At 48.6% G+C, this 23179-nt stretch overlaps 7 protein-coding genes across 7 annotated transcripts; 4 read left to right on the top strand and 3 right to left on the bottom strand.

Moving 5' to 3' along the window:
• Nucleotides 1-7422: 7422 nt before the first annotated feature.
• On the bottom strand, nucleotides 7423-8373 carry P174DRAFT_364481 (uncharacterized protein; the record flags this gene model as incomplete). The annotated part of the gene is made up of 2 exons (XM_024821992.1): nucleotides 7423-7965; nucleotides 8029-8373. The coding sequence occupies 2 exons, from the start codon at nucleotides 8371-8373 to the stop codon at nucleotides 7423-7425; spliced, it is 888 nt and encodes a 295-aa protein (XP_024685406.1).
• A 174-nt stretch (nucleotides 8374-8547) lies between these two features.
• Nucleotides 8548-9662, top strand: P174DRAFT_401662 (1-(5-phosphoribosyl)-5- ((5-phosphoribosylamino)methylideneamino)imidazole-4-carboxamide isomerase HIS6). The gene is made up of 3 exons (XM_024823933.1): nucleotides 8548-8861; nucleotides 8950-9136; nucleotides 9193-9662. Exons 1-3 carry the CDS (start codon nucleotides 8562-8564, stop codon nucleotides 9474-9476), a joined length of 771 nt encoding a protein of 256 aa, XP_024685405.1. The 5' UTR covers nucleotides 8548-8561; the 3' UTR covers nucleotides 9477-9662.
• A 676-nt stretch (nucleotides 9663-10338) lies between these two features.
• Nucleotides 10339-11133, top strand: P174DRAFT_92156 (uncharacterized protein). The gene is made up of 4 exons (XM_024832491.1): nucleotides 10339-10535; nucleotides 10594-10651; nucleotides 10769-10861; nucleotides 10935-11133. The coding sequence occupies exons 1-4, from the start codon at nucleotides 10498-10500 to the stop codon at nucleotides 11010-11012; spliced, it is 267 nt and encodes an 88-aa protein (XP_024685404.1). The 5' UTR covers nucleotides 10339-10497; the 3' UTR covers nucleotides 11013-11133.
• A 273-nt stretch (nucleotides 11134-11406) lies between these two features.
• On the bottom strand, nucleotides 11407-13606 carry P174DRAFT_438627 (Elongator subunit ELP3). The gene has a single exon (XM_024826583.1). It carries the CDS (start codon nucleotides 13319-13321, stop codon nucleotides 11702-11704), a length of 1620 nt encoding a protein of 539 aa, XP_024685403.1. The 5' UTR covers nucleotides 13322-13606; the 3' UTR covers nucleotides 11407-11701.
• A 271-nt stretch (nucleotides 13607-13877) lies between these two features.
• Nucleotides 13878-15296, top strand: P174DRAFT_365956 (succinate--CoA ligase (GDP-forming) subunit alpha; the record flags this gene model as incomplete). The annotated part of the gene is made up of 7 exons (XM_024822089.1): nucleotides 13878-14044; nucleotides 14122-14150; nucleotides 14222-14348; nucleotides 14411-14473; nucleotides 14546-14571; nucleotides 14636-14718; nucleotides 14796-15296. The coding sequence occupies 7 exons, from the start codon at nucleotides 13878-13880 to the stop codon at nucleotides 15294-15296; spliced, it is 996 nt and encodes a 331-aa protein (XP_024685402.1).
• A 1689-nt stretch (nucleotides 15297-16985) lies between these two features.
• P174DRAFT_364244 (RFX family transcription factor) lies at nucleotides 16986-19676 on the top strand (the record flags this gene model as incomplete). Its single annotated transcript, XM_024821974.1, has 3 exons — nucleotides 16986-17626; nucleotides 17693-18013; nucleotides 18071-19676. The coding sequence occupies 3 exons, from the start codon at nucleotides 16986-16988 to the stop codon at nucleotides 19674-19676; spliced, it is 2568 nt and encodes an 855-aa protein (XP_024685401.1).
• Nucleotides 19677-20871: 1195 nt separating this feature from the next.
• On the bottom strand, nucleotides 20872-22116 carry P174DRAFT_417813 (uncharacterized protein; the record flags this gene model as incomplete). The annotated part of the gene is made up of 3 exons (XM_024824635.1): nucleotides 20872-20995; nucleotides 21057-21710; nucleotides 21773-22116. The coding sequence occupies 3 exons, from the start codon at nucleotides 22114-22116 to the stop codon at nucleotides 20872-20874; spliced, it is 1122 nt and encodes a 373-aa protein (XP_024685400.1).
• Nucleotides 22117-23179: the final 1063 nt, after the last annotated feature.

Raw genomic sequence — 23179 nt, 5'->3', positions numbered from 1 at the left:
GACAGTGTTGTTGGATATGAGAGGAGGTGATTTCAAGCAAGACTGGCCGGCTAGCGCAGTGATGGCGAATGATAGATGGTTGGAGTAATATAATAAGAATAATAACAAAGCCCGCTATTTCTAAAATAAATCAAAATAAAAAATAAAATAGACAATTAAAAAAAAGAGAGGAAAAGAAAAGAAAAGAGACTAACAAGTAACAACAACTAAAATTTTAATATTTATCAGAATAATAATTATACTATGCAAATAATGAGAGTAATACTCATCGGTTTTTGGGACTTTGACAAAAAGGAGCGCCGACCGAGACCGCGGATCGAGTCGCCCAGTTGAACACTTGGTTAGGCACTTGGGGCCCTTCTGGTGGACACGCCATCAAAAAACAGCAGGGCTTCCAGGCGCAATTCTCACGGATAGCTCCATCAAGGTACGGTAGGTAGGGGAAAATGGAGACAGGCGCCAGGGACTGTCCAATTGCCTACAAACTGAACAATAGATGGAACCTTGCCAGCCTCAATACGTGGTACGTTACGGCCTAATTACTACTTACCATACTACATCTTACCTAATTGGGATTCTTGATCCACTACACACATGGAAAGATCCACTGATCCCGGCTGAATATAGAAACAAGTTGAAAGATTCTTGGTATTCGAACAGTTACTTACCGTCCGGCTGTACCTCTTGTGACAAGCGGGGCTAATCCGTAGGTCAAGGACAATTTCAATTGATCCCACATCCTATCTACCCTGCACTTAGGTGCCATTGTCCCCTCTTCTTAATTATTTGAGTTCCGGGGGCCTTTTGGGTCGTTCTTCTGGATCAAATATTGATTCTATTATTCAGATTCTTCCACAGTGAAAACCAATAGTTGGTGCGGGTCTGGAGCTATGTTAGTTTAGCTTGCAAATGGGCTTGTCAAGCTCATTTTTGATAGAGAGTCATGCTGTTATAGGGCCAACGGCCAGGCCCGAAAAAACTCCATGGTAGGCTGTTCGTTCCAATAGTATGAGGGGCAGATGAGACTGATAATACAGAAGTACCCCATGTCCCATACCACAGATGCACTGCGATCGTAGCCTGACGACTCCGTAGATTATCTATCTATATTCAACGGACTATCTGCAGCTTGAAAACCCAGTCTGCCGAAAAGATAGTGAAGTGGAGATCGGGAGAGGCAAAGTCGACTACCGGAGAATTGCATTCTGGAATCAATGACCTACGAGGCTAAGTTGGACCCAGCTCCCTTTCGGAGCCCGTATTTCGGATATGTCACCAAAAGAGGAAATAAGGGGCTTGCCATGGAAGGTAAAGAAGGATAGCATTGACAATTATGTAAAGCAGTGATGCTTTGGTAGTGCAACAAGAGCATTGATATCAATATGTATTATTTACTTCGTAGACAGGGTCAGAAGAGAGCTACAGCCATTGATCATCGCTCTGATCAAGAGATCACTATCTTCAGGCATTCAATCAGCCTATAGCATCTTGATATGGGGGTCATCTGCAGTGATGCAGTTGCAGTCTGCAAGCTGACTGTCCGGAGTTAGGACTACCCTACTGTACCTTACAGAAAAGCCTGATCATCTCAGCGGCTACGTTGATTAAGTGCCCTCCCTTTTCTCTGCTGTATGATCTGGTCCCTTTCAACTATGTGCATCCAGTCCACGTACAAGGTGCGGTCGCTGAGCGCAATCAGAAGTCTCAAAATTGGGACAATCACATGTCCATAACCTCAAGTTAAAAGCACGTAACACACCAAGCTTCTACCGTGGACACCTATCATAGCTATGTAGAGCTAGATACCTCTACTTGGTGGTATGAATTTAGATTTGCTTTAGTCATGATCAGTGCAATCGAGCGATCTATCAACTTGTCAGTTGTCAGTCAAGAAATCGACAGGTACTCGGGAAGGAGCCGTTGGTTGGTCAACTTTGGGCCCCATAATCAAGAATGCCAAGCCCCCATTCAGTTCAAACTGGCGCGGGAAAACAAATGTGAAGCATCCGCCCTGTGTTTCATAATTCAGATGAGCGCTTACCCTCAGCCAATGAGCTACCACTAAATCCCGGTCCGACCTGAGCCGGTTGGTGGCAGACTGGAGTGGCAATGGTGTACCATGTAAGTACCTAAGGTACTCTGCAGAGTGTACACAACAACCTGCCAGCTAGGTATGAAAGGGTCAGTAGAAATAATATCACAGTAAGAGATCGTCTTCATGTAGATTAACAAAGGAAATGACTCGTCAATCTACGAACCTGAAAGAACATCGGACTCCAGCAGAGGAACGTTGAAGTAAATATCATCCACGCTCAAGCCATAAGTTCTAGATTCATTGATCCAGGCTATCGCCGGTACGGAACATTGGGTCATTATATTAAGTGATTAGTTAATGGGTCTTTGACTTTGGGTCGATTCCATGTTGATCCTGGTGACTTGAAGGTGTCGTCGTAGCAAAGATCCTCACTCCTCGCCACAGAACACCATCTATGGAGGGTACTCCGTACTCCATACTATCAAAGCATACTTGGATACTTTGACGTGAGGAAGGGCAACAAATTGCCACATACCAATGCCATATTCTATACATGTCCGCCATTCAGTCAGATACCATGTATTCTTACTGCCTTGGGCGAAAGTGATCACTCGTCCATACTCGACCGTTGGAACTTGGACCATAACGATGATCGACAAAGCTAACCTGCCTTGGTAAACTAGGGTTGATGGAAAACGGCAACGTTATGGTATCTTTAGAGTGCTCGCTTGAATCATCATTCTCTGTTTCTGGTCGTCCATACTTTTGTCTTCTCTCATTCTGCAAAAGGTGTGGTTTAGAGCTTCGGCTCTTGACTGGTCACACTGAAATGAAATCCATTTCATATGTGAAAACACACGGGCCTACGGCAGTCTAACTCTACCCCCTGGTCTATATAAGTCCGGTGACGCAGTAATGGCAATCGTCATTGGTCCAATCGCTGCTGTTGTGATCTCAACTGATTGCTTCGAAATTCAGGTACCCGGAGGCGGCAGACTGCATCGACTCCACAGTTTTGACCGATCGTCTTGAAGGATTTGTGAGCTGAATTCCTCCTACTACCCAAGAGTGCAGAGAGTGAGACAGGAGAATACCTACAGAATAGATCACGACCCAAGCGCAGACGCTTCTCTGTTGGGTGTGGAGGTGAGATTCTAAGGAGGTTGCGATTGGTATGCTACAGGGGAGATCTGCATAGTAGGGTTGGCCTAACGAAGCGGCCATGAGGCCATGACTCGAGACAGTCAGTAAACCTTTTTCAGCCGGGTTTCGACAACATAGGCAGGAACTGGCCCAAACGCCGATTCGAATAGCACGGAGAGAGTACTTCAAGGGAAGACGCAAGACTGTTCTCCGTTTTTGATGTCTGCCGTATTTGGACAGAACTTGAGAGGTTTCTCCTCGGCTCAAAGGTCAAAGTCGCCTAAATTTCTCAGCTGGCTAGAGAAAGCCTGAAACTACTCCGTACATACATACGTATGTAGTCCAATGTGTTGTAGTCTTGAAGTTTTGGGGAACTTGGAAGTTGATGCCAGAGGCTTTCCTACCGGCTGAGATCCACCAGGGGTAAAGCGGAAACAAGCGTGGTAAGCCCTAACTCTTTCCGTATCAGGTAATTCAGCCTAGATCGAAAATAGTCCCATTTCACAATTCCCGGCGTCCAGAAGACTGAGGTATCTTAGCACTTCTTTCGTAGGTAGTGTCCACGTACTACGGAGTAGTTACTACTTACTACTAGTATCTGCATACTTAGCAGCTCTCCCTCGCGTGGTCTTAACCCGGAGAATTGGAGACACTTGTACTTACTAGTGAGTAATCATGGTCATGAGCTTCAAGTAAGGTGATCATCATCGATCGCATAGGCTGCTCCATACATTCATAGTGGCTGCCCAGAATCTTCCACAGCAATAGGCAACTCCTGATACGGCATTTGGGGCTGTTGTATCTGTGAACAAACTTTCGACTATAGGTCTCATTTTCGTAATGTCCCGAAGTAACTTGACTCAGCACGCGCAGTTTGATCCCCCGCTCTGAAACAACTAGAAAAAGTTCCAGAACCTTAAAAAAGAACAGTGATGATATGATGTTGTAACTAGTATGTCGATACTAGTAGGGTAACCAGGTAGCCTAGGCTGTCTAGCCAGGGCGCACTGTGGACTCGACCACCCTACCCGTGTCAATGCTGACGGCAAAATTCCCCGAGAGCGAAAAAATCGGACGGCTGGGAAGAGAACAAGAGATACTTCGAGGCTCTAAATATCGAGACAATCGCTGATCACTAATCTCTCACACCGGCCGCTTGTATTACTGCGTAGGGGACTCCGTATCTACCTGCGAAGCGCAGTGAGAGTGCAAGTGCTCGTTCACTGTTTATCTCATTGCCCCCGCAAATTCAAGTCTGGAAGCGAATTCTCTCTTTTACTTGAATCCTTCACCCTCAGATTAAGCGACTATCAATTTGTATGCTGGATGGTTGCGTCCTCGGGCCTCAGCCTAGAGGGCTCATACCGGGTCAGACTCAGCGTGCCCTACTTTAGTGACTTTTAGTCTTCCTTGTTGCATCGTAGAACTGGTAAGAACTTGCGGGGAACCATATCGATCTCTCGGCTAGACGGAACCTGCATATCATGATATCGATTATCGCCAATAATTTCCCGCCTCTTGAAGTCTTCTCAGGCCGTCCTTCCCGATTATTCATGGAAGAATGAATGCGCACCAAAATCGAAAGTGATCGCCGTGAGAACACTACTGTCCAAGTTTCCCCTCACACGGTCAGCGCTTGGGGACTCAGGAGATCCTCCTCGGTTGATCGACTATCCCGGATCCTGATAAACATCCGAGAAACTCTCTTCTTAGTACGTAGTGTCGCTCCGTCGACCACATGTCTTCCAAGTAAGTTGCGACTGCCGTGGAAGCTAGAAAAGAAAAGTTTGGAAGCCAAGGAGTGCCATACCAAGTCAGCAGACTTTGCATTGATCGCTTCCTGTGCTCATGGACCCACTCCAACAATGAGGTATGAGGCTGTTAGGGAGACGGATTGTTTCGACAGACCGAAAGGCCCCTCCACAAGCTCAAACAACAAAATTTCGGATGTCAAAACGGAAGAGATTAAGTTTGCGCTGTCTCTTAGATCAACCACAATGTCTTACATCGCGACATCGTGATGCTTGGGGTATCCATAACCCATCCACGGAATGCCAAGCAAGGTAGCGAGCACTACTTGCCGTGATTACGTATCCTGGGTGGTTGACTCTACCACCTTACACCGAGATGGCTATCATCTTCAGTATTATCGACAGGGTTCTCATCTTGTTTCCTGATCAGTACTCTCAGGATTAACCATATATGCTGCTTTGTTTTCCCCCTCGCGTGTTGGGAATCCTGCTCCTTCGAAGAAGCATGTTAGTAACCAAGAAGTCGTAAAAACTACTGCTCCGTACCGATTTCTACCGTAGTTTCTACATCTACTGGGACCACTTCCAGGTAGAAACTAAGACCGTATCCAAAACAAAGACATAGACTAATTCTCCACCTTCTGCGAGTCAACATGACCAGCAATGGCCTCGATGGACCGTGGGCGATCGACCATTTCCCTATCTAGCAAACGGATGTCCTTAAACTCCGTACAGTTCAAAATGGAGTCCTCGACACTAAAGATAGATCTTGAGTCTTGATCTTGACTCGTGTTCATGCCACTGGATGGCTGATTCAAGGGTCTGCAGGTGACCACTGACTGCGCTGTTGGCAGCGCCTTCAAGGGTGCGACGAGCCGAGAGGGGTCTATTGCAGATTCTGAAACAGGCACCGGAACGGTCCCGTTGGAGCAGTCACAGCGCCGGGTTTAAAACATACATTATTAAATCCGTAGACACTAGACAGTCATACTTGGTAGAGACTGCGTGGGTTCTTCCTGCATGTACCCCGGTAAAAGGATTGCATATGCATACTATGGCATTATGGTACTCACACTACGGTCGACATGGTTACATGGTGGCAATCGGGATGGGGCTCGCAATAACTACATCTGGACATCTTGTCTGCGTCGTCGGCAAGAAGGCCGCAAGGCATGTTCCTCTACACCTCCGACTTGCATTAGATCGTTAGCTAGCTACATGAAACTAGGCACTTCATCTTCTGTGCGGAGAGCTCAAACCATCGTTTAGTCAGACTAGAGGACGAGAGCCGGAGTGCTTGAGCTTATGGTCCTCTGTTGGCATCTGCATTCAGGGCGCTATGAGCATGCGTCGCACGAGTCGTAGAGTCAGAAACACAGATCTTCTGGCGATGGAATACCTCTACATACCAAGTCGTCACTCAAACAAGTAGTCTAGATCTAGTATTTGCTGGCGATTGGCGAAGGAGGGCACAGACATGGCCAGAACTGGGGAAGATCCGGTCCTTTCTCAGTTTTGGAGCATTGCGGTGGCAATACCTGTCCAGATAGCTCGCAAAGTCGCAAGAGACCGTGTAACTTTCATGCGTACACTATCTAGGTCATACCTAGACTCGAACTTCGAGTCAAGATACTTCGTGGCGGTGGAACTTGGAGCGAAAATATGGAGTATTAATGTCACGTTTGTCATCATAATGCAGTAACTAGTCACTAGTCAAGACTAAAAATGCAGTCTCAGCAGCTGGGCCTGGAGTTTCCTCGGACGATCTGAAACCACGTCTAGATGGATAGGTCTCTTGATTGCCTTGCCAGAGTCTTACGAAGTACTTCTGCCCCGTAAAAGTTCGCACTCTGTAGCAACTAGCAAGCCAAAAAGTGACGGCCCCACAAACTAATCCCAAACAAGTGAACGACAGGGTTCTCGAATTTCAGGGGGCGTTTCAGTCCTATCGCGACCCGGAAGGCGGAGGTTTCACCATATCAGGAACAGTGCACAAGTTCGGACCACATTTTTTCCCCGAAGAGTCTCAAAACTTCCACTGAGATGTTAGAACGTGCTTCGACAAATATTTCCCAGAATAAGACTGGAGAATAAGGTTTATTAGTCCCAAACTAGAGGCATTTGAATGGACCGGCGATGTGGTGAGCGATATCAATTTCAGGCGTCGCTCTCTGTTACCTAGCGAAACGACTGCTGCAAAGCGGTGGAATGGCTTCGCAAGCTAATGCGCCTCAAAGATGCTGTCTCGAGTATGGCTATGCTAGTGTTCAATAGCTCCATCAGTGGCGACGATAGTGGCAAGGAATGGACCGACAATTTCGCAAACAGCTCGAGAGTCATCCAGCGCCTTCCCGGGGTAGCAGTGGCAGTCCATGGCTGAACCTTCTCTTTCGCGACCTGGAACGATGCCATGGCAATCGCCAGATTGCAAGAGACCCTTGTGAATTAACGAACTTAGGCGGCACAGGTGCCAACATCTTGGGAAGTCTCAGCTTAACGCCGTCCCCTTGTCTTCGTTTTTCCTCTGCCTCCTCTACTTGAGCGGCGCGAGCTTTGAACCACGGCAATGTCTCGCTTGCTCAAATTCAAGGTTCCACCTGAGAGCTTTCCGATGCCCGGACCTGCGATGCCACGTTCTCGCCGTCCCTTGCTAACTTTCGACTTGTGCATCGGCTTCTCGAGAATGATACCATTCTCCTGAGCTTCTCGTCGTCGCTTCTCCTCCTTCGTCAGTGCCTTCGCTTTAATCCCCCTTCGGAGCGACGAAGGCATATTCTGGTGATAGAGCGATGTTTTGGCCCCGAGAGACTGCATCCTCAGGTCCAGAGCTTTCAGACGATTTTTGCCGGTTGGCGCAAGTTCCGATGCGGAGTCCAAAAGGTGAGACTCCTTGAGTAATCTTTGCAAAGCAAGATCATTCTTTAGGTGTTCCGCATCCATAGCATCATCATCGTCATCCTCCTTTTCGTTCTTGGCCTTTTTGGAAGCAGGTTTTGTGGTTGTCGACTCCGTAGACAATGTAGGTGGCTTTGCGGTCTAGCAGGTTCGTAGAGCTTAGTATAACAATGCCTTATTCTAACTCCCATCTAGAAAACATACCATAAAAGCTTTCCGGGCCTTTTTGTCCAGTATTTCCTTCTTCTTCGTGGTTCTGTCCTGGTACTCGACAACCTCAACCTGGTTGCCTTCACCCTCCTCGGACACACCATCCCATTCCGACACAGACTCCGATCCATCACTGTGATCCTGCTCGTCTTCTTGCGACTCTTGCTCACGATTGATCTGTCCACCAGGCAACTCCAAGGGCTCAAATTGAGCCTCGAAGAATTTCCGGAACAGGTCATGAGCAGAAGAGGCGTCTGGGACAGTAGAGGTCTGTTCTTCGTCTTCTGTCTTGGAAGATCTTGACACAACAGCTGTATCTCTCTTTCGTTTTCCGATCATTTTGAATTGATCTGTTTAGTGCAAGCGTAGTGTAAGTGGAATCTGGGTCATCACCCCGAAGCTCCTTTACCGCTTCATTTTTTTGCGGACATCTTCTGGTCACGTGTGATAAGATAAGCGCAGCCCCTCGTCCTATCAAGACTCTATTGCCAGAAACCATTCTGTGGGAACAGACTGAATTTGACGAGATGACCAAGTTTCGACCTTGTATTGACCTTCATTCGGGTCAAGTGAAGCAGATTGTTGGGGGCACCCTGAGTGATAGAGACTCGGACCTAAAAACAAATTACGTATCAAAGCTCCCCGCCAGTCACTATGCAGAATTATATCGGAAGCATGAACTGCGCGGTGGTCACGTTGTGATGCTCGGACCTGGCAACGACGAAGCTGCAAAAGAAGCGCTCCGTATGTGGCCGGGAGGGCTACAGGTTGCAGGGGGAATAAATGACCAGAATGCTCAGTATTGGATTGACCAGGGTGCGGACAAGGTAGGTCTTCTTCTCACTCTCGTTGTATTTGGTCGAACCATCTGTGCTCTCGCTTGGTACAATGAATCTGTAACTCATCTATATGTAGGTTATAATTACCTCCTTCCTTTTCCCGGAAGGAAAGTTCTCTCTTGAACGATTGCAGTCCGTTCTCACGGCTCTGGGAGGTGACAGATCCAAGCTGGTCTTGGATCTCAGCTGCCGCAGGAAAGACAACACATGGTTCGTGGCCATGAACCGCTGGCAGACTATCACAGAAATGGAGATTAACCAGGGTATACTTCAATTCATTTCTATACTTCTCACTACGCCGAAGCTAACCCTACCTCAGAATCAATCTCAATGCTTGAGCCGTATTGTTCCGAGTTCCTCATTCATGCTGCGGATGTGGAAGGGCTACAGCAAGGCATTGATGAAGAGCTTGTGGCGAAGCTGGCCGGGTGGTGCTCAATACCTATCACATACGCTGGTGGGGCCCGAAGTCTGCAGGATCTTGAAAAGGTCCATGTCAGCAGTCACGGAAAGGTCGATTTGACTATTGGTAGTGCTTTGGATATCTTTGGTGGCTCGGGTGTAACTTTCGATGAGTGTGTGCGGTGGAATCAACAGCATTGATTATGTATCGTAAAGGGGCTCTTGCTGGCATATATACAGGAGAGCAAACCTCAATCGGCAAGCCCCATGAGGGAGATCGCTCATACAATAATGTGTTCATGAGCTAACTCTATTCAATATGAAGCAAAAGACGCCTCTGATTAACTATAAGTGCGTCGAATCGTCAGCCTGAGGTTGAAGTCTCATGTTCATGGCCGGCACGTACGATCAGGTGTTGAAGTACAGAATGAGAAATGGATGAAATCCAGCTTGTTGTTTCTAGATTTCTGATGTCCTTTCGCATCAGGATGGTGAGCCGTTTTTCTTTCTTCTCCTTTTCCTTCTAAGGACGCTCAGCCGGCGGGTAGGCGTTCAATGCCAGCCTCTTGCTACTCGGTAGAAGCTTGGTGCGCCTCGTGAATAAGAGCCCAAAGCTCAATCAAACCCTCAACCCTTTATTAAGTTCTACAGACGACCTTTTTTCCTCAATCCCTCGTGCATCTGGCTGATGTTCGTGTACACGAGCGGTTCAAACTCTCCCTCTGTCGGAGTACATGGAGTTCTGAGTCTGCCTAATCGAGCCGTGAGAATGTTAGCTCCAACATGTACATTGCCGTCTGATCAATTGAAGAACCCAGGATTCTGTTTATTTCTAGTGGAGTTATTCTTGAAGATGGAAATGATGTTGCTGCTTTCGCCGTGGATGACGGAAAATGACGAGTAGACAACGCTCATTGGACCTCACATGCCAAATGCGGCTAAGGCGGATCAATACTACCTTACAAGCTCTGTGCTTCCCCTCTGGAGTGCAAGCGGCAGACCATACGGAGTACAAACATCAAAAGCTCCTGCATCTCCATTATTCGAGCTCTCATGAGCGAAGCTGCTAATTCGCAGTCGACTTCATATTTAATATATCACCTCCATTGTCTCTTACAGACCGACTACCGATCGTCGCGAGGATAAGTCGACCTCTCAGCCAAACCGCATTGCTTGACGTCTATCAATCACTTATCGCACCTCTGGACACGACAACGTCAAAATGAAGCCCGTTGTATCGGTTCTAAATGCCTGGTCCTGGTAAGGTCATTGTCTCCGTCTAGACAGAGTCAAAAGACTAACAATACGTCTGATACAGCGTGGTCATCTCCGCCTTCGCAATTGTCATTCTGTCCATCCTCGGATCGTTATACAAGGTTCGTCTGCTGCCTTACGTATCCGCTCAACAAGCAGATATGCTGCCTCGATCCCCCTTTTGCTCCGATCACAGAGAACAGTGGATTATTGTGATGGCCTGCTAACGACGTATTCAGAGCGAACACCATGGATTCGTCGGATCGGAAAACGACCCCGAAGATGGCGGTGCAGTTGCTGCTTCGATTTTCACCGCGGTGGTCATATACGCTGTAAGTCTATCGCACCACCATCCTGCGCGTCAAGTGCTATGGAGTGGATGTGCTGACACATTGTCGTGGGCAGTGTTTCTTCGTTTTCTGTGCCTTCCAGGCTTACCTGCACACGAGAAGTCGCCGGGGAGGTGCTATATCGCTAAGCTAGACAATTTATTATATATTCCTCGCAAGAAAACATGGAACTCGCCATTTGATTTATGTCCGCTTTATGAAACAAAGGGATATGTCAAGTGCCTCTGTGGACGCTCATGAATGTGTGTATCTCTTCCGATTCGGCTCACGACGGCTGTCGATCAGATGACGGATACAAATCGCACATTATCTCCTGAGCTTTCGTTCCGGGGATTGTGACGTCCGTGATTGCTTTAATCCGGTGGTGTTCCTGCTTCAACGGTATCTGTCTTCGACGTTTTTAGAGCACACTTTCTTTACCGTGGTTTGTCCGGAGTACATATTGTGTCGTTGTGTTTGACATAGAGCTGCTTCGAATCTATTTTTTACTGTCACAGAGACAATTTTGGAATAGCAGACTGGGCCTTGCACAAAAAGCATCCAATTCTATCATTTCGAGGTCTTGGGAACTGGGAAGAACAAAAGGACTATCAACATATTTACACCCATTGGTGAAAAGCAGGGGTTAAGACATGTACCGGGATCGATATTGTAATGCATCGAACAACTAACGCCACGATGCAAGAACGCCTGAAAACACCCAATAATGCCATGTACTCTCGACAGAACCCGACTTTTCGAGAGCTCAACTTTTAGAAACCATTATTATCATATCAGTTTTCGACATCAAACAAAGACAAAACGTTCTCATGCTTATCCGAGTTAGAATTCTTCGTCTTCAATTGGGTCAAGCATCTTGGACATGTAAGGACCGTCCAGTGTGTACCCGAGACGAGCATAGTAGCTGCGGACACCAACTCCCGAGATGACACTGATCTTCCGGCTTCCATGTTCTTCTCGCGCGATCCGCTCGGCCTCCTCCATTAGCAGGGTCCCAAATCCTCGGTGCTGGAACTTCCGCGGATCGCGGCCGTGGAGCGGTACCGCAGAGCCATATACGTGGAGCTCTCGCACAATACTCGTCTGCTGGCCGGTAAATTCCGGACGGAAAGTGTGAGTCGGACTGCACTTTCGCAGACGCAGTAAGCCGATGAGAATGTCCTGCTTGGGATCTTCATAGGCGAGGAACGTTTCCCAGCCACCATTGGCAGTATAGTCCCGACGGATGAGCTCCACTTGCGAGGGACGGATTTTGTTCTTTACTTCGTTGATACCGACTTCGCGGGTGCGCACATCACGACATGTTGTACCAAAGTCTTTCATGCGTGCCAAAGCCAGTTCTCGAAGGTTGCCATTCTCCACGCCGGAAGTGACCAGCGGCATGGGAATATCTCGCTGCACACGGTAGATACGCGTCCACGGAGGTACTAGCGCAAGGATTCGAGCGACAAGATCTACCAGCGCGTTGGGAGTGTAGTTCTTGTAGCGACCCGTCCTCCAAAGCTCATACAGGCCTGTACCCCGAATGACGAGTGTCGGATAAATTTTAAGACCGTCCGTACGGAAGGCTGGGTTTTCAAAATATTCCTGAAACTGGAAAAGATCCCTCTCCATGCCAACGTTCGGCAGATCAGGCATCATGTGGCTAACCACCTTGAACCCAGCATCCTTGGCGAGTTTGAATGTCTCCGCCACCGCAGCGACAGTATGGCCTCGATTCGTGTCCCGCGCAACATCCTCATATAAACTTTGCACACCGATTTCCAGCCGGGTACACCCATACCGAAGCATATCACTCAGATGAGTATCCAGACAGTAATCAGGCCGCGTCTCGATCGTAATACCCACGCATTTTATGTTGCTCATTTCGCCCGCCTGAACAGCCTCGTCAACATTGTCCGTCTGGTACCCACTCAGCGCATTGTGAAGTTGAGCGATGAAGGATTCTCTGTAATCCGGCGGAAGAGACATGAATGTGCCACCCATGACAATATATTCCACCTTGTCCACACTATGGCCGAGAGACTTGATCTGATCAACCCGACCTCTCGCTTGTTCAAACGGATCGTACCGTGCTCGGATCGCGCGCATCGATGTCGGCTCGTAGCCAGTATATGACTGTGTCGAATACTCAAAATCCGAATCAGGTCCACCAGGGCAGTAGACACAAATGTTACCGGTGTAGGCAATATGCGGACAACGGTGAGGTTTGCTCATCACTGCGACAACGGCAATTCCTGACGACGTCCGAATAGGCTTCGCAATGAGTTTGGGTAAGATGTATTTCTTGTATTGTTCCGGCACGGCAGCGATAATAGCTGTCAAGGGAGGTTGGGTAGCCAGGCGGTGCTTCTTCGCGATTTGGCCGCGCAGCTTGTTGAGGTTGATATCTTTCCTCGGTTTGGATGAGTCCCTCTGCGCTTCATATTCCTGAATGAGCATGTTTGCAATATCAGAGCAAGCTCGCATATAACGTTCATTTTCTGGTGGGAGTTTCTCGTTGCCGTTCTTGGGTTTGGATGGTGGCGGCATTGTCATAGTGAGGGTCGCCATTGTGAAATGGATTACTGCGACGATCGCAGATCAAAGTAGACCCTTAAAAATTGAAATGCAAGGGTTGAACGGTACGATAAAGTCCAATACTAATCTTGCCAGCTAGATAAGCTAGGATGAAGGAATAGTCACGATACCGTTTGGCGGGCAGATTTGTTATCGGCAATATTTGTATGTGATCAGGTATTAAATTGATAGGAGGGAGATGGAAAAAGAGGATCGCCGAGGGAGGCCAACCCGACCGCCGCGACAAATCGGATCCGCTTAAAGCTTTGTCCCGAAAAGTCCAAACCCCAAACCCATCCCGGCGCGTTTTCCTGCTGAAGTGTCCCATGTCATTTTGATATATTCTGCAAAGATTCCCCAGATCTTCAGTTCTTTTCCAGCACACTTACCGGTGCACTCTCCCCTCTATAATTCTACCCTTTGCATCTCATAGTCAACTATGCAGGCTTTCCGCCGTAGCACCCTCTCTGCCCTTCAGAATGCCGCTGCTGTGCAGCGACGAGCTTACAGCCAGGGCAGCTCGATCTATTCTGAGACTGTGAACAACCTGCGCATTAATGGAGACACCAAGGTTCTCTTCCAAGGTTTCACTGGAAAGCAGGGAACGTATGTTGCTGCGATATCTTGCCGTCCCATTTCAGCTGCATGAAGATGCTGACGTTGCTTTTTTTCGCTACAAACAGTTTCCACGCCGAACAAGCCATTGCCTACGGTACATTACGATTAATCCCTTGATCTTGGTTGTCGGTCTACGACAGGAGTTCAGAAGCTTACAATTCCCAGGAACCAAAGTTGTCGGTGGTACCAACCCCAAGAAGGCCGGTACGATGCACCTTGATCGACCTGTTTTCGCAAATGTCAGCGAGGCTGTGAAGGAAACCGGTGCCACTGCCTCTGCTATCTTCGTCCCGTATGGAATCATAATCTCTCGTTTCCGTCGTTGTCGGAATGACTGATACTGATATATTCCAGTCCCCCTCTCGCCGCTGCGGGTATTGAGGAGGCTATCGCGGCCGAGGTTCCCTTGGTTGTTTGGTGAGTTGTGCTCCCTTTTCAAGAAAATGCCGTAAATTAGCATCGCTGACGCCCATGTTCCGCATTTCGCAGCATTACCGAGGGTATTCCCCAGCACGGTAAGTCTCTTTGCCCCGCGCAATATGGCTTCTTTTTGCGCAAAAATTGACTCGGAATCAACAGACATGGTTCGCATCACGGATATCTTGAAGACTCAGAACAAGACCCGTCTGGTTGGACCCAATTGCCCTGGTATCATCGCTCCTGTAAGTTCATTCGCATCCGGATTTGTGGTATGACAAGGCCGTGCGGTGTGTTGATATGCTCTTTTTCTACGTTGTAGGGCCAATGTAAGATCGGTATCATGCCTGGATTCATCCACAAGCGTGGTCGTGTCGGTATTGTGTCTCGGTCCGGAACCCTGACCTATGAGGCTGTCAACCAGACCACTCAGGCCGGTCTCGGCCAGTCGCTCGTTGTCGGTATCGGTGGTGACCCCTTCTCCGGTACTAACTTCATTGACTGTCTCAAGATCTTCCTCGAGGATGAGGAGACAGACGGTATCATCATGATTGGTGAGATCGGTGGTAGCGCCGAGGAGGACGCTGCCGAGTTCTTCAAGGCCAACAACAAGCACAACAAGCCTGCTGTTGGTTTCATCGCTGGTATTAGCGCTCCCCCCGGTCGTCGTATGGGTCACGCCGGTGCTATCGTCAGCGGTGGTAAGGGTGGTGCTGACTCCAAGATTGCGGCCCTCGAGAGCGCCGGTGTCACTGTGGAGAGAAGCCCTGCCCATCTTGGTAAGACTCTGCTCGCCGAGTTCGTCAAGCGGGATCTGGTCTAGATGGACTCCCGGTGAGAGAGTTTTCCATTTGTCCCTCAGGCAGTGTGGCTTGGCTTGGGCCTATTAACGTTGGATTGCAAGGTGGTGCGTGACTGTGCATTAGGGTACCTTATATTCCTCATACCTATTATTACCCCCAGGACGGCCTCTTCTTTTGTCCGTGTGTTCCTTGGCCAAATGTACCTTTTCTTTTTCCCTTTCTCGGTTGTTTAGAGATGATAGGAAGTAATTAGCTTCGATATGTAAATTTCATCGTTGTTTATCCCTTTTGCAAAGACCCAGATTGTACTATATCTCTGGCTTCGTCAATCTCGTCGCTGCTACTGCCTTTGTGGCGGACCATCTCCTCCGCTAGGAATCAGCCCCATTCGAAAGCCTTGCGGCATGCAGATATATTTATCGACTGGGGCGTGGGATGTCTCGCTCGAGGACTGAGAGGGGTGAAATTGAATGTGTCTGTTTGGTTGTAATTGCACATTGCCTTGTCCCTGGGTCGTCTTGGCTGAAATATGTTCATTTGAATGACATTGAGAGTTGAAGTCAACCACAATGCATCAGCGACTCGACTGAATAAATACGTTCGATCCAACTTGGCTTCACTTGTACCTACGTAGTTAAATTAAAAAGAACCAGACGCATGTTCGCTAAAAGGTGGTTGCATGCTACTCCTAGTACAGCTTGAGGACCTGTATATACTATTAAAGAATCTTTGTCTCCCAAAACAATGAGACGTTCGATCTGGATTCATCGGAACCGTAAACTATTGGTTCTATATAATGTTATTCCAAGTACGTTGCAACATTGATTATGTTCGATCATTCCTTGTCATTGAGCAATAATGTCAAGAGTATATTGTGTCCTATCCTACGACCACTTTGCTGTACAAGGCACAGTTACTCATTAAGTGCCAGCAACTTCCCCAGTAATTTTAATCTGTCTTGCTGCTAGCAAGACAAATCATTCACCACTCATCTACTATTTCCTGTCTATGACCGATGAGCTCATAAATAACGGTGATCATCACTTGAGATTCCATTCCAATGTTTTTTTGTTTTGGAGATCTGCCTGAGGAATGAGCCTTAGCTAATCCACACGTGACCGTTGCTTGAGGAACCGCCGCCTCTGTTTATTCCAGCTTTGCACACTCAAAACTTATGACCAGACTGCAACCACGGCCACTATGAGCCTTCGATAACGTGTTTGCGACTGCTATAACGACCTGATTTTATGCCTTGACGAACTCATTTCCGGAATCACGAAGTTACCCCTCCAGCCTCTTTCCTGCACCGGTCTTCTGTGGTGCGAGTTTGAGTGATTGAGTTGAGGTGGCTGTAGACCCGATCATCAAAACAGACACCATTGCCCGTGGTTACCAACCTACTCGCACCCAGCAACTAACGAAACACAACCACCTAGTCGGGTAGTGTGTAGCAGACCCTCCACTATGGCTCATGAGATGGGTAAGATGTTCCTGCGTCTCTTTCGATGCTCTGAGGCTTCTACTTTGCATCTGATCTCTCGTCGTTACTGCCCTGTCGCTAGCCTATCTCTTTTAGCCTCCGCCTTCCGTCCGTTGTTGCTAATCCGTCGTCAAAACAAACAGGGCGAGCTGCATCGCAATGCTCGAGTGTCGCATCACAAACAACACAGTTAGCAGGACCGCATAGTCGTCCTGGAACGGCAGATCCTATGCGAGCCCGGTCAGAAGCTGTAGTTTCACGAAACAGCCGTCGACCAAGGTCTAGAGGATCAACTGCCAGTATCCATTCCAGTACCACGCAACAAACACAGGACCAGCAGATCGCCGATGGGTTTTCCCAGTTTATGCCCTCCCAATCCGCCGCTGGTCACAATGTCTTCGCGAGTAATCCCGAAGACATCATTATTCGGTTTGGCCAGCAGATCTCGCATCCTGTGAATGGCACCTCGCTCGATCCGACACTCCAAGATCCTCATCATTCAGTGCTTCCTAGGGCAGAGGAATTTCCGAGCCATGCAATGCACGGGCATAGCCTCTCTCACCATTCCATCCCTTCAGGCCTGTCGCATCACGGTCTGCCTGCCATGCCGATCCCTCAGTATCAAGCGATTTACGATAATAATATTGAAAATCACTTGCCGGAGCACGTGCTAGAAGACAATGAGAACTCGGAGACTGGTGCGAAGAAGAAGAAAGGTTCCAATTCATCACTAGCGAATGACAATGAACTGCGAAAGTTGCTCCGTCAGTACGAGGGCTATTCGCTCAAGCAAATGGCGGCAGAGGTTCTGAAACATGAAGGGGCTGGGGGCAAGGCCGAGAAAGTTAAGCAGGTCTTTGCCATGATCTGGTAAGCGGACGCGCGTTTCCTATTGTTATCGACAGGAAATCAGTACTCGTACTCATGGATGCTTAGGTTGAGAGAGAATTGCCGGAAGAGCAGCGGTTCTGTCCGACGAGACCGTGTTTACTGTTGCTATGCAGAGAAATGTGGCACCGAGCGTGTGTCAGTCTTGAATCCGGCTTCTTTTGGTAAACTCGTGCGCATCATATTTCCGAATGTGCAAACCAGACGCCTTGGTGTTCGTGGAGAATCCAAGTACCACTATGTGGATTTAACGGTCATCGAGGAAAAACAGCAGAAGCCGCCGCCGTTGAACCCGCAGGTCTCGTCGATCACCAATGGCCAAATTGGTGGTAGCATAGAAAACAAACTTGACGGAGCCATGCAGAAGAGGTTTGTCAATTACATACTTGATAGTCCGGGAAGATGAAAGCTTACATGCTGTTCCAGTATTCTACCACCGCCGCCAACAGATACCGCAGTGTTTCCTTCACCAACTGCGTCATTTACACCTAGGTTCTCAACGAGTTCCTCGAACGCAGGATGTAGCTGCCAAGACACCGCTAGTCCCAACGGTGACCACAGCATTACCCTCGAGAATGTCGGAAACCATTCTGGGAAACTGATTCATCAGATGCTCCACCTACCGTCCGCCGAGGGCACGTCTATGGACAACGACTCCTTCCAACTGCCTGATATACGGGGCTATCTTCCCGGTAATACTGATACTAAGGTGGCGGCGGCTCTTGCAGCCCTTTACCGCTCCCATTGTATCTCCGTAATTGATAGCTTCCGCTACTGCAAGGAGCGGAACCTCCTCCGCTATTTCTCCGCTTTTCATGGGACCTTGACGGTTCCAGTACAGAAGCTGCTGACACACCCAAACCTCGCTCCCTGGATCAAGGAGTGTGATTGGCTCATGTACCAGAAGATGATTGCGTTCGTGGCACCTCTCACCACGCAGGTTGTTCCCAAACTTGTCCTGGACGCTTTTAGCTCGATATCACAACGGCTGACTGCTCATATTGGTGAGACGTTCAAAGCGCAACCTGCACATGTCAGCCTGGCAAGGTTAATACCGGCCCATATTTTCTGCAATCTGCTCAGGCACATGCTTGATGTAAACCAATCAGCCAATGCGGCCGCAGCATGGCTGTGCCATCCTGATAATAGGAACCAGATGTGGTTCGATTTTAAAACGCTTGTTGATGCAAAGGAGATGATCTCACGAGCGAACATTCCCACATGCGCGGAGCGGGCGGCAGAGCAGATACTGAAACATGACGTTCGAGCTCTGCTAACTCCTGTGGACGACCTGAACCCCTCTGCCTCTCACCCGTTCTTCACGAAGCCAGACACGGAAGAGGATCGCGCGGCTCATAAATATCCCGTCGAGGCGTCCGCTGGCGAGGAGTACAACTTTCCGGATAAGTGGATATCTTTTATACTTAGCCTATCCTCCGCATTTCCCCACCATCGCACGCAATGCGTCATTGAAAAGGTCGACGCCTTATGGGATTGCATTCTCCGTCGATTGACCCTTGGCGGTGCGCAAAGCTTCAGCGCCTGGTGGATGACGAAAGTTTTCTTTCACGAGATGATGTTATGGCAGGCCGAAAAGAATGGTTTTATGCGTTTCACACCGAGCACCTTGCAAAATATGAGTTATGGCTCTGACCAACCCGGTCCGCCCAATTTTCTGCTGAAACAATCCAGCGGTCCATCTCCTGAGAAGAATGGCCCTTTTAGCGCCTCTGATGCGCAGCAGGCTAGTGATCGGTCAAGGTCCAGTACAAGTCCTTCATCGGCGGATGTGAATCCCCAAACCAGGACATCACTCAATCGACCGCCGTCAGACGCAGGCCCAAATCAAGCCTCGGTGGAAACTGAAAAGCCACCTAGCATCGCTGACAACATTGCCAGTTTTCACGCTCCCAATAATGACGATAGTGCTATTGACCTTGACGATGATTCAATGCTCATGTCCGTGGGCAAATATGGTGATATGATGGCCTCTGACCCAGCAGACGCTGAAGGAGATGTTGTCGTCATCTAGATGCTCATGCATATTTGCCGCATTTTACGCTTATACTTTTGGACACACGGCTCATTTTTTACGGAGTTGGATACGGATTTGAGGTGCATCTTTTGGTTGACTATTTACGTTCACGTATTAAGGTTCGGCGTTGGATGATCTTTGCACGAGGGATGAAACGAGCATCGATTCGGCAGACATATGTCTGGAACACTGCGGTTGTTCAGTTGACACTCATACTCATTAATAGCGTGTTGGATTCCGCTCCTTCTTTCAGAATTTCTCTTTTGCCTTCCGATTGGAAGCACGAGACCGACGTTGATGTACATAGGATTACGGTCAATTTTGTCTGCCGAGATGGTTTGCAGCTTTTTGACGGTCTTGGCCTTGGTTTACAGCATCCACTTCTTCCTATACCGCTCTTTCTAATATTCTGCTTCGGGCGATACCCCGGGTTCGCGCTACCTCTTTTGCATCGAAATACCAGTTGTCGACGGGTTTTGCATTGTTCCGGCAACTGAGGTCGGTCCAGCAGTCTCCGCTAATTCGATCCCAAGAATTACACGCGATGTCAGCTATTTGGCATAGATTTAGGAATGCTCCCCGTCACTGTTGAGTCATGTCACCTGTCGTCCTGGCAAATCGATCTTAGCATTTCCCTCAGGGAACAATCATACCCCCTGCAAGGCTTTCTGTCAACGCGGGTTCCGCATGGCGTTTAGTCTCTCTGACGCGCACGAGAGACGCTCGACTTGGCGTAAGGCCAGAATGATGACCCGAACTGTATGGTGGACTTGCAGCGCTTGCGCTTTGTTCACTTCGTTTTAGTCGTTTTATGGAATCACCGTGGAGTATCATGTAATCAATCGTTACATATCCTTTGTATTCTGACTTTCCTCTTTTCAACGTGGTCATCGTCCGTACACTCATACAATTTGCGAAATTTGGAATACATAGAGAGGTACGAAAACAACCTAGACCGTAACGTAAACGCCATTTGGACCCACGAATTTCGGACCTCTATCGCTTATGGTAAAATGGAATGACATAATGTGATTACACGAACAATTAAGCCAAGCCGGAATCCGCGATGACTCTTTGGCTCACTGAAAGAAAACGAGGCTGTAGGAGGACAGAGTGGGTGGAGAGGATAGTTCGAAGGATGCATGGAATGTTGCTTGTTGAGCCGGGCTACCGCATTGGCCTGATGCGACGTCTACCTAAATTCCCCAGCGGGGAAGAATCGAGGACCAGCAAAGCCGTACGTAATGATACTCCGAATATCGATATTGCCATCGTTGCGGGGGTTCCAGAGCTTGATCAAGATGTATCTGCCTGAGCTATTGAGAATGGTCAGCGAACTTTCAGTGATGGAATTCAACAGGATCTTGGAATACGTACGCAGGTGGATCAAACTTGATGCTGACCATGCTCTTTGCTCGCTCGATGAAGAAGCGAGCATGTGGCTTTAACACAGGGGGAGATGATGAGCCTGCAGGTCGAGACTCCGGGGCCGCAGACGATGCAGCAGGTTCGACACGATTGGGGATCCGACGCCGTCTTTCGAGCCCGCGCTGTTCCATCTCGTACGACCATTCCACAGCCTCTATACGCTGTAACATTTCATCACGTCTCCGGTAAAAGGTAGCCTCGTCAGAAACAACCCCTCTTTCAGTCTCACTTTCATCGCTTTCGGAGCCGTCAGCATCATCCGCATCATCCTCATCGTCCATATCACAGCCATCATCATTATCAGAGGCACCATCATACTCAGTCGTTACCTGAAACTCAGCCATGGGATCGGGGGCATCGGGTCCTGCGATGGTGCTGATGTCGCTATCAGAATCCGAAGGAGAATCTGTGTTTCCGAATACGGCTCTTTCCAAAGTCTGAAGGGGCGTCCGAAATGCGTTCAAATATTCCTCAGAAGGCTGCAGACCAGTACGCCTGCTCCGATTAGAACGACGAGGGGCCGGCCGAAGAATCTTGAACGCGGCGGTACGAGCCAAGACATCATCATACGCCATAGACACGAACACCATTCCTTCCTGGACTCTAAGAGAACGGTCAGTAAATACGAGACAAGTGCACGAGTGACTGCTCGAGATAGGACATACGGAGCATTGTATCCAGATTTTGGAGCCTTGATGTCAATCTTGCTCAAGCAGAAGGGGGCGTCTCCCCGATGTTTTAGAATAAGATTGCATCGATCTGACTTTGTGCAGTAGACAGCTGAATCATTGCGCAAGATGTTCTCTGGCCACGAATTCTCGCCGTCAGAATCATCATATGTCCCGCCGTCGCACATTTTGATTTCCATCTTGAGAGCGCCAGGTACTACTTGGCCATAATGGCCATAGCGGAAAGCTTGGGGCCCTTCTCTTTTATCATCTGACTCGAGCTTTCTGCGTTTGGCCCTCCGACTGTCCCCCTGCAGGTCGGTGCCTGGTTCTAGCGGCATCGCAGAAATTGTTTCATCGAGAGGTACGAGCTCGTCGAGAAGGGATTGTGCCTCAGGGGCTCTGTTTCGTCCTTCTTGGTGTCGATGTCGCATGGGCCGACGTCTCGAAGGTCTGCTGTCACTAGTTGATCGTATCGAATTCGAAGGAGCTGTGCTAGGATTCAATCCCGCGACATCGGTAGTTGAGGACCTCTGCGTTACTAGTCGGGGGTGGCCTATGTGATCAGCACCGCGCGTCTGTTCCTCCCTGTGAGGTGTGGCTGCCTGCAAAAGTTGGATCTGACGATCTACAGCTTCTCTAGCTTGCTCAAAGCTGGTCCAGTTGCGGGCTCGACTGGAACGATATTCCTCTATCTCCTGGTTGAGTATTTCTAAAGCGCGGGTAGTCGCTGAACTATCCCGATGGCGCTCAGAGCTCAATAAATCCCTCAGATGTTGTAAGCGATTTTCAGTAGGTGGTTGAGATCTGTCGGAAGTACGACTTGCGCGAGGGGCACGGCGAGAGGCAGGAGGGTAATCGTAGTTCCCCGACTACAGTTCGAATATATAACAGTCAACTTAAGATGAGAGAAATGGGGCTCCACGAAATAACTTCTGAGGCTCGATGGAATCGACCAACGAAGTGAATGTAGGATGCAGAAATGCTCTGAGTTACCCACGCACCATTCTATGAGATTAATATGCCGTCAGCTGGCGTGACAGGTCGAACTGCTCAAGAGGCGGGGATGCACTATACCAGTATGATTGAAGAATGTAAGAGACAGAGAGATATGGAGATGATTATTGAGAAAGACGGGACCCGGTCAAAAGAGCAAATGACCTGACCAGAAGCTTGAAATCTGAGAAATAAAGAGGACGGATAAAATGATTGAGAAATGGAACAAAGAATGTTGTCAGGGCTTTGAGTTACAAGCAGACATTAGCCAGAACTCAGACGATGTGGAGGAGAAGGAGAAGCTTATTATTATTGATAACAGCGGGAAATGACGCTTCAGTGAAAGGCGATAACTTATCGGCCATGATGTGCGACACGTGATCCATGGATAAGGACCAGGTATTCTTC

Source organism: Aspergillus novofumigatus (assembly GCF_002847465.1).
Source record: "Aspergillus novofumigatus IBT 16806 chromosome Unknown P174scaffold_2, whole genome shotgun sequence".
NCBI classification, from domain to species: domain Eukaryota; kingdom Fungi; phylum Ascomycota; class Eurotiomycetes; order Eurotiales; family Aspergillaceae; genus Aspergillus; species Aspergillus novofumigatus.
This window is presented reverse-complemented; position numbering and strand designations above follow the sequence as displayed.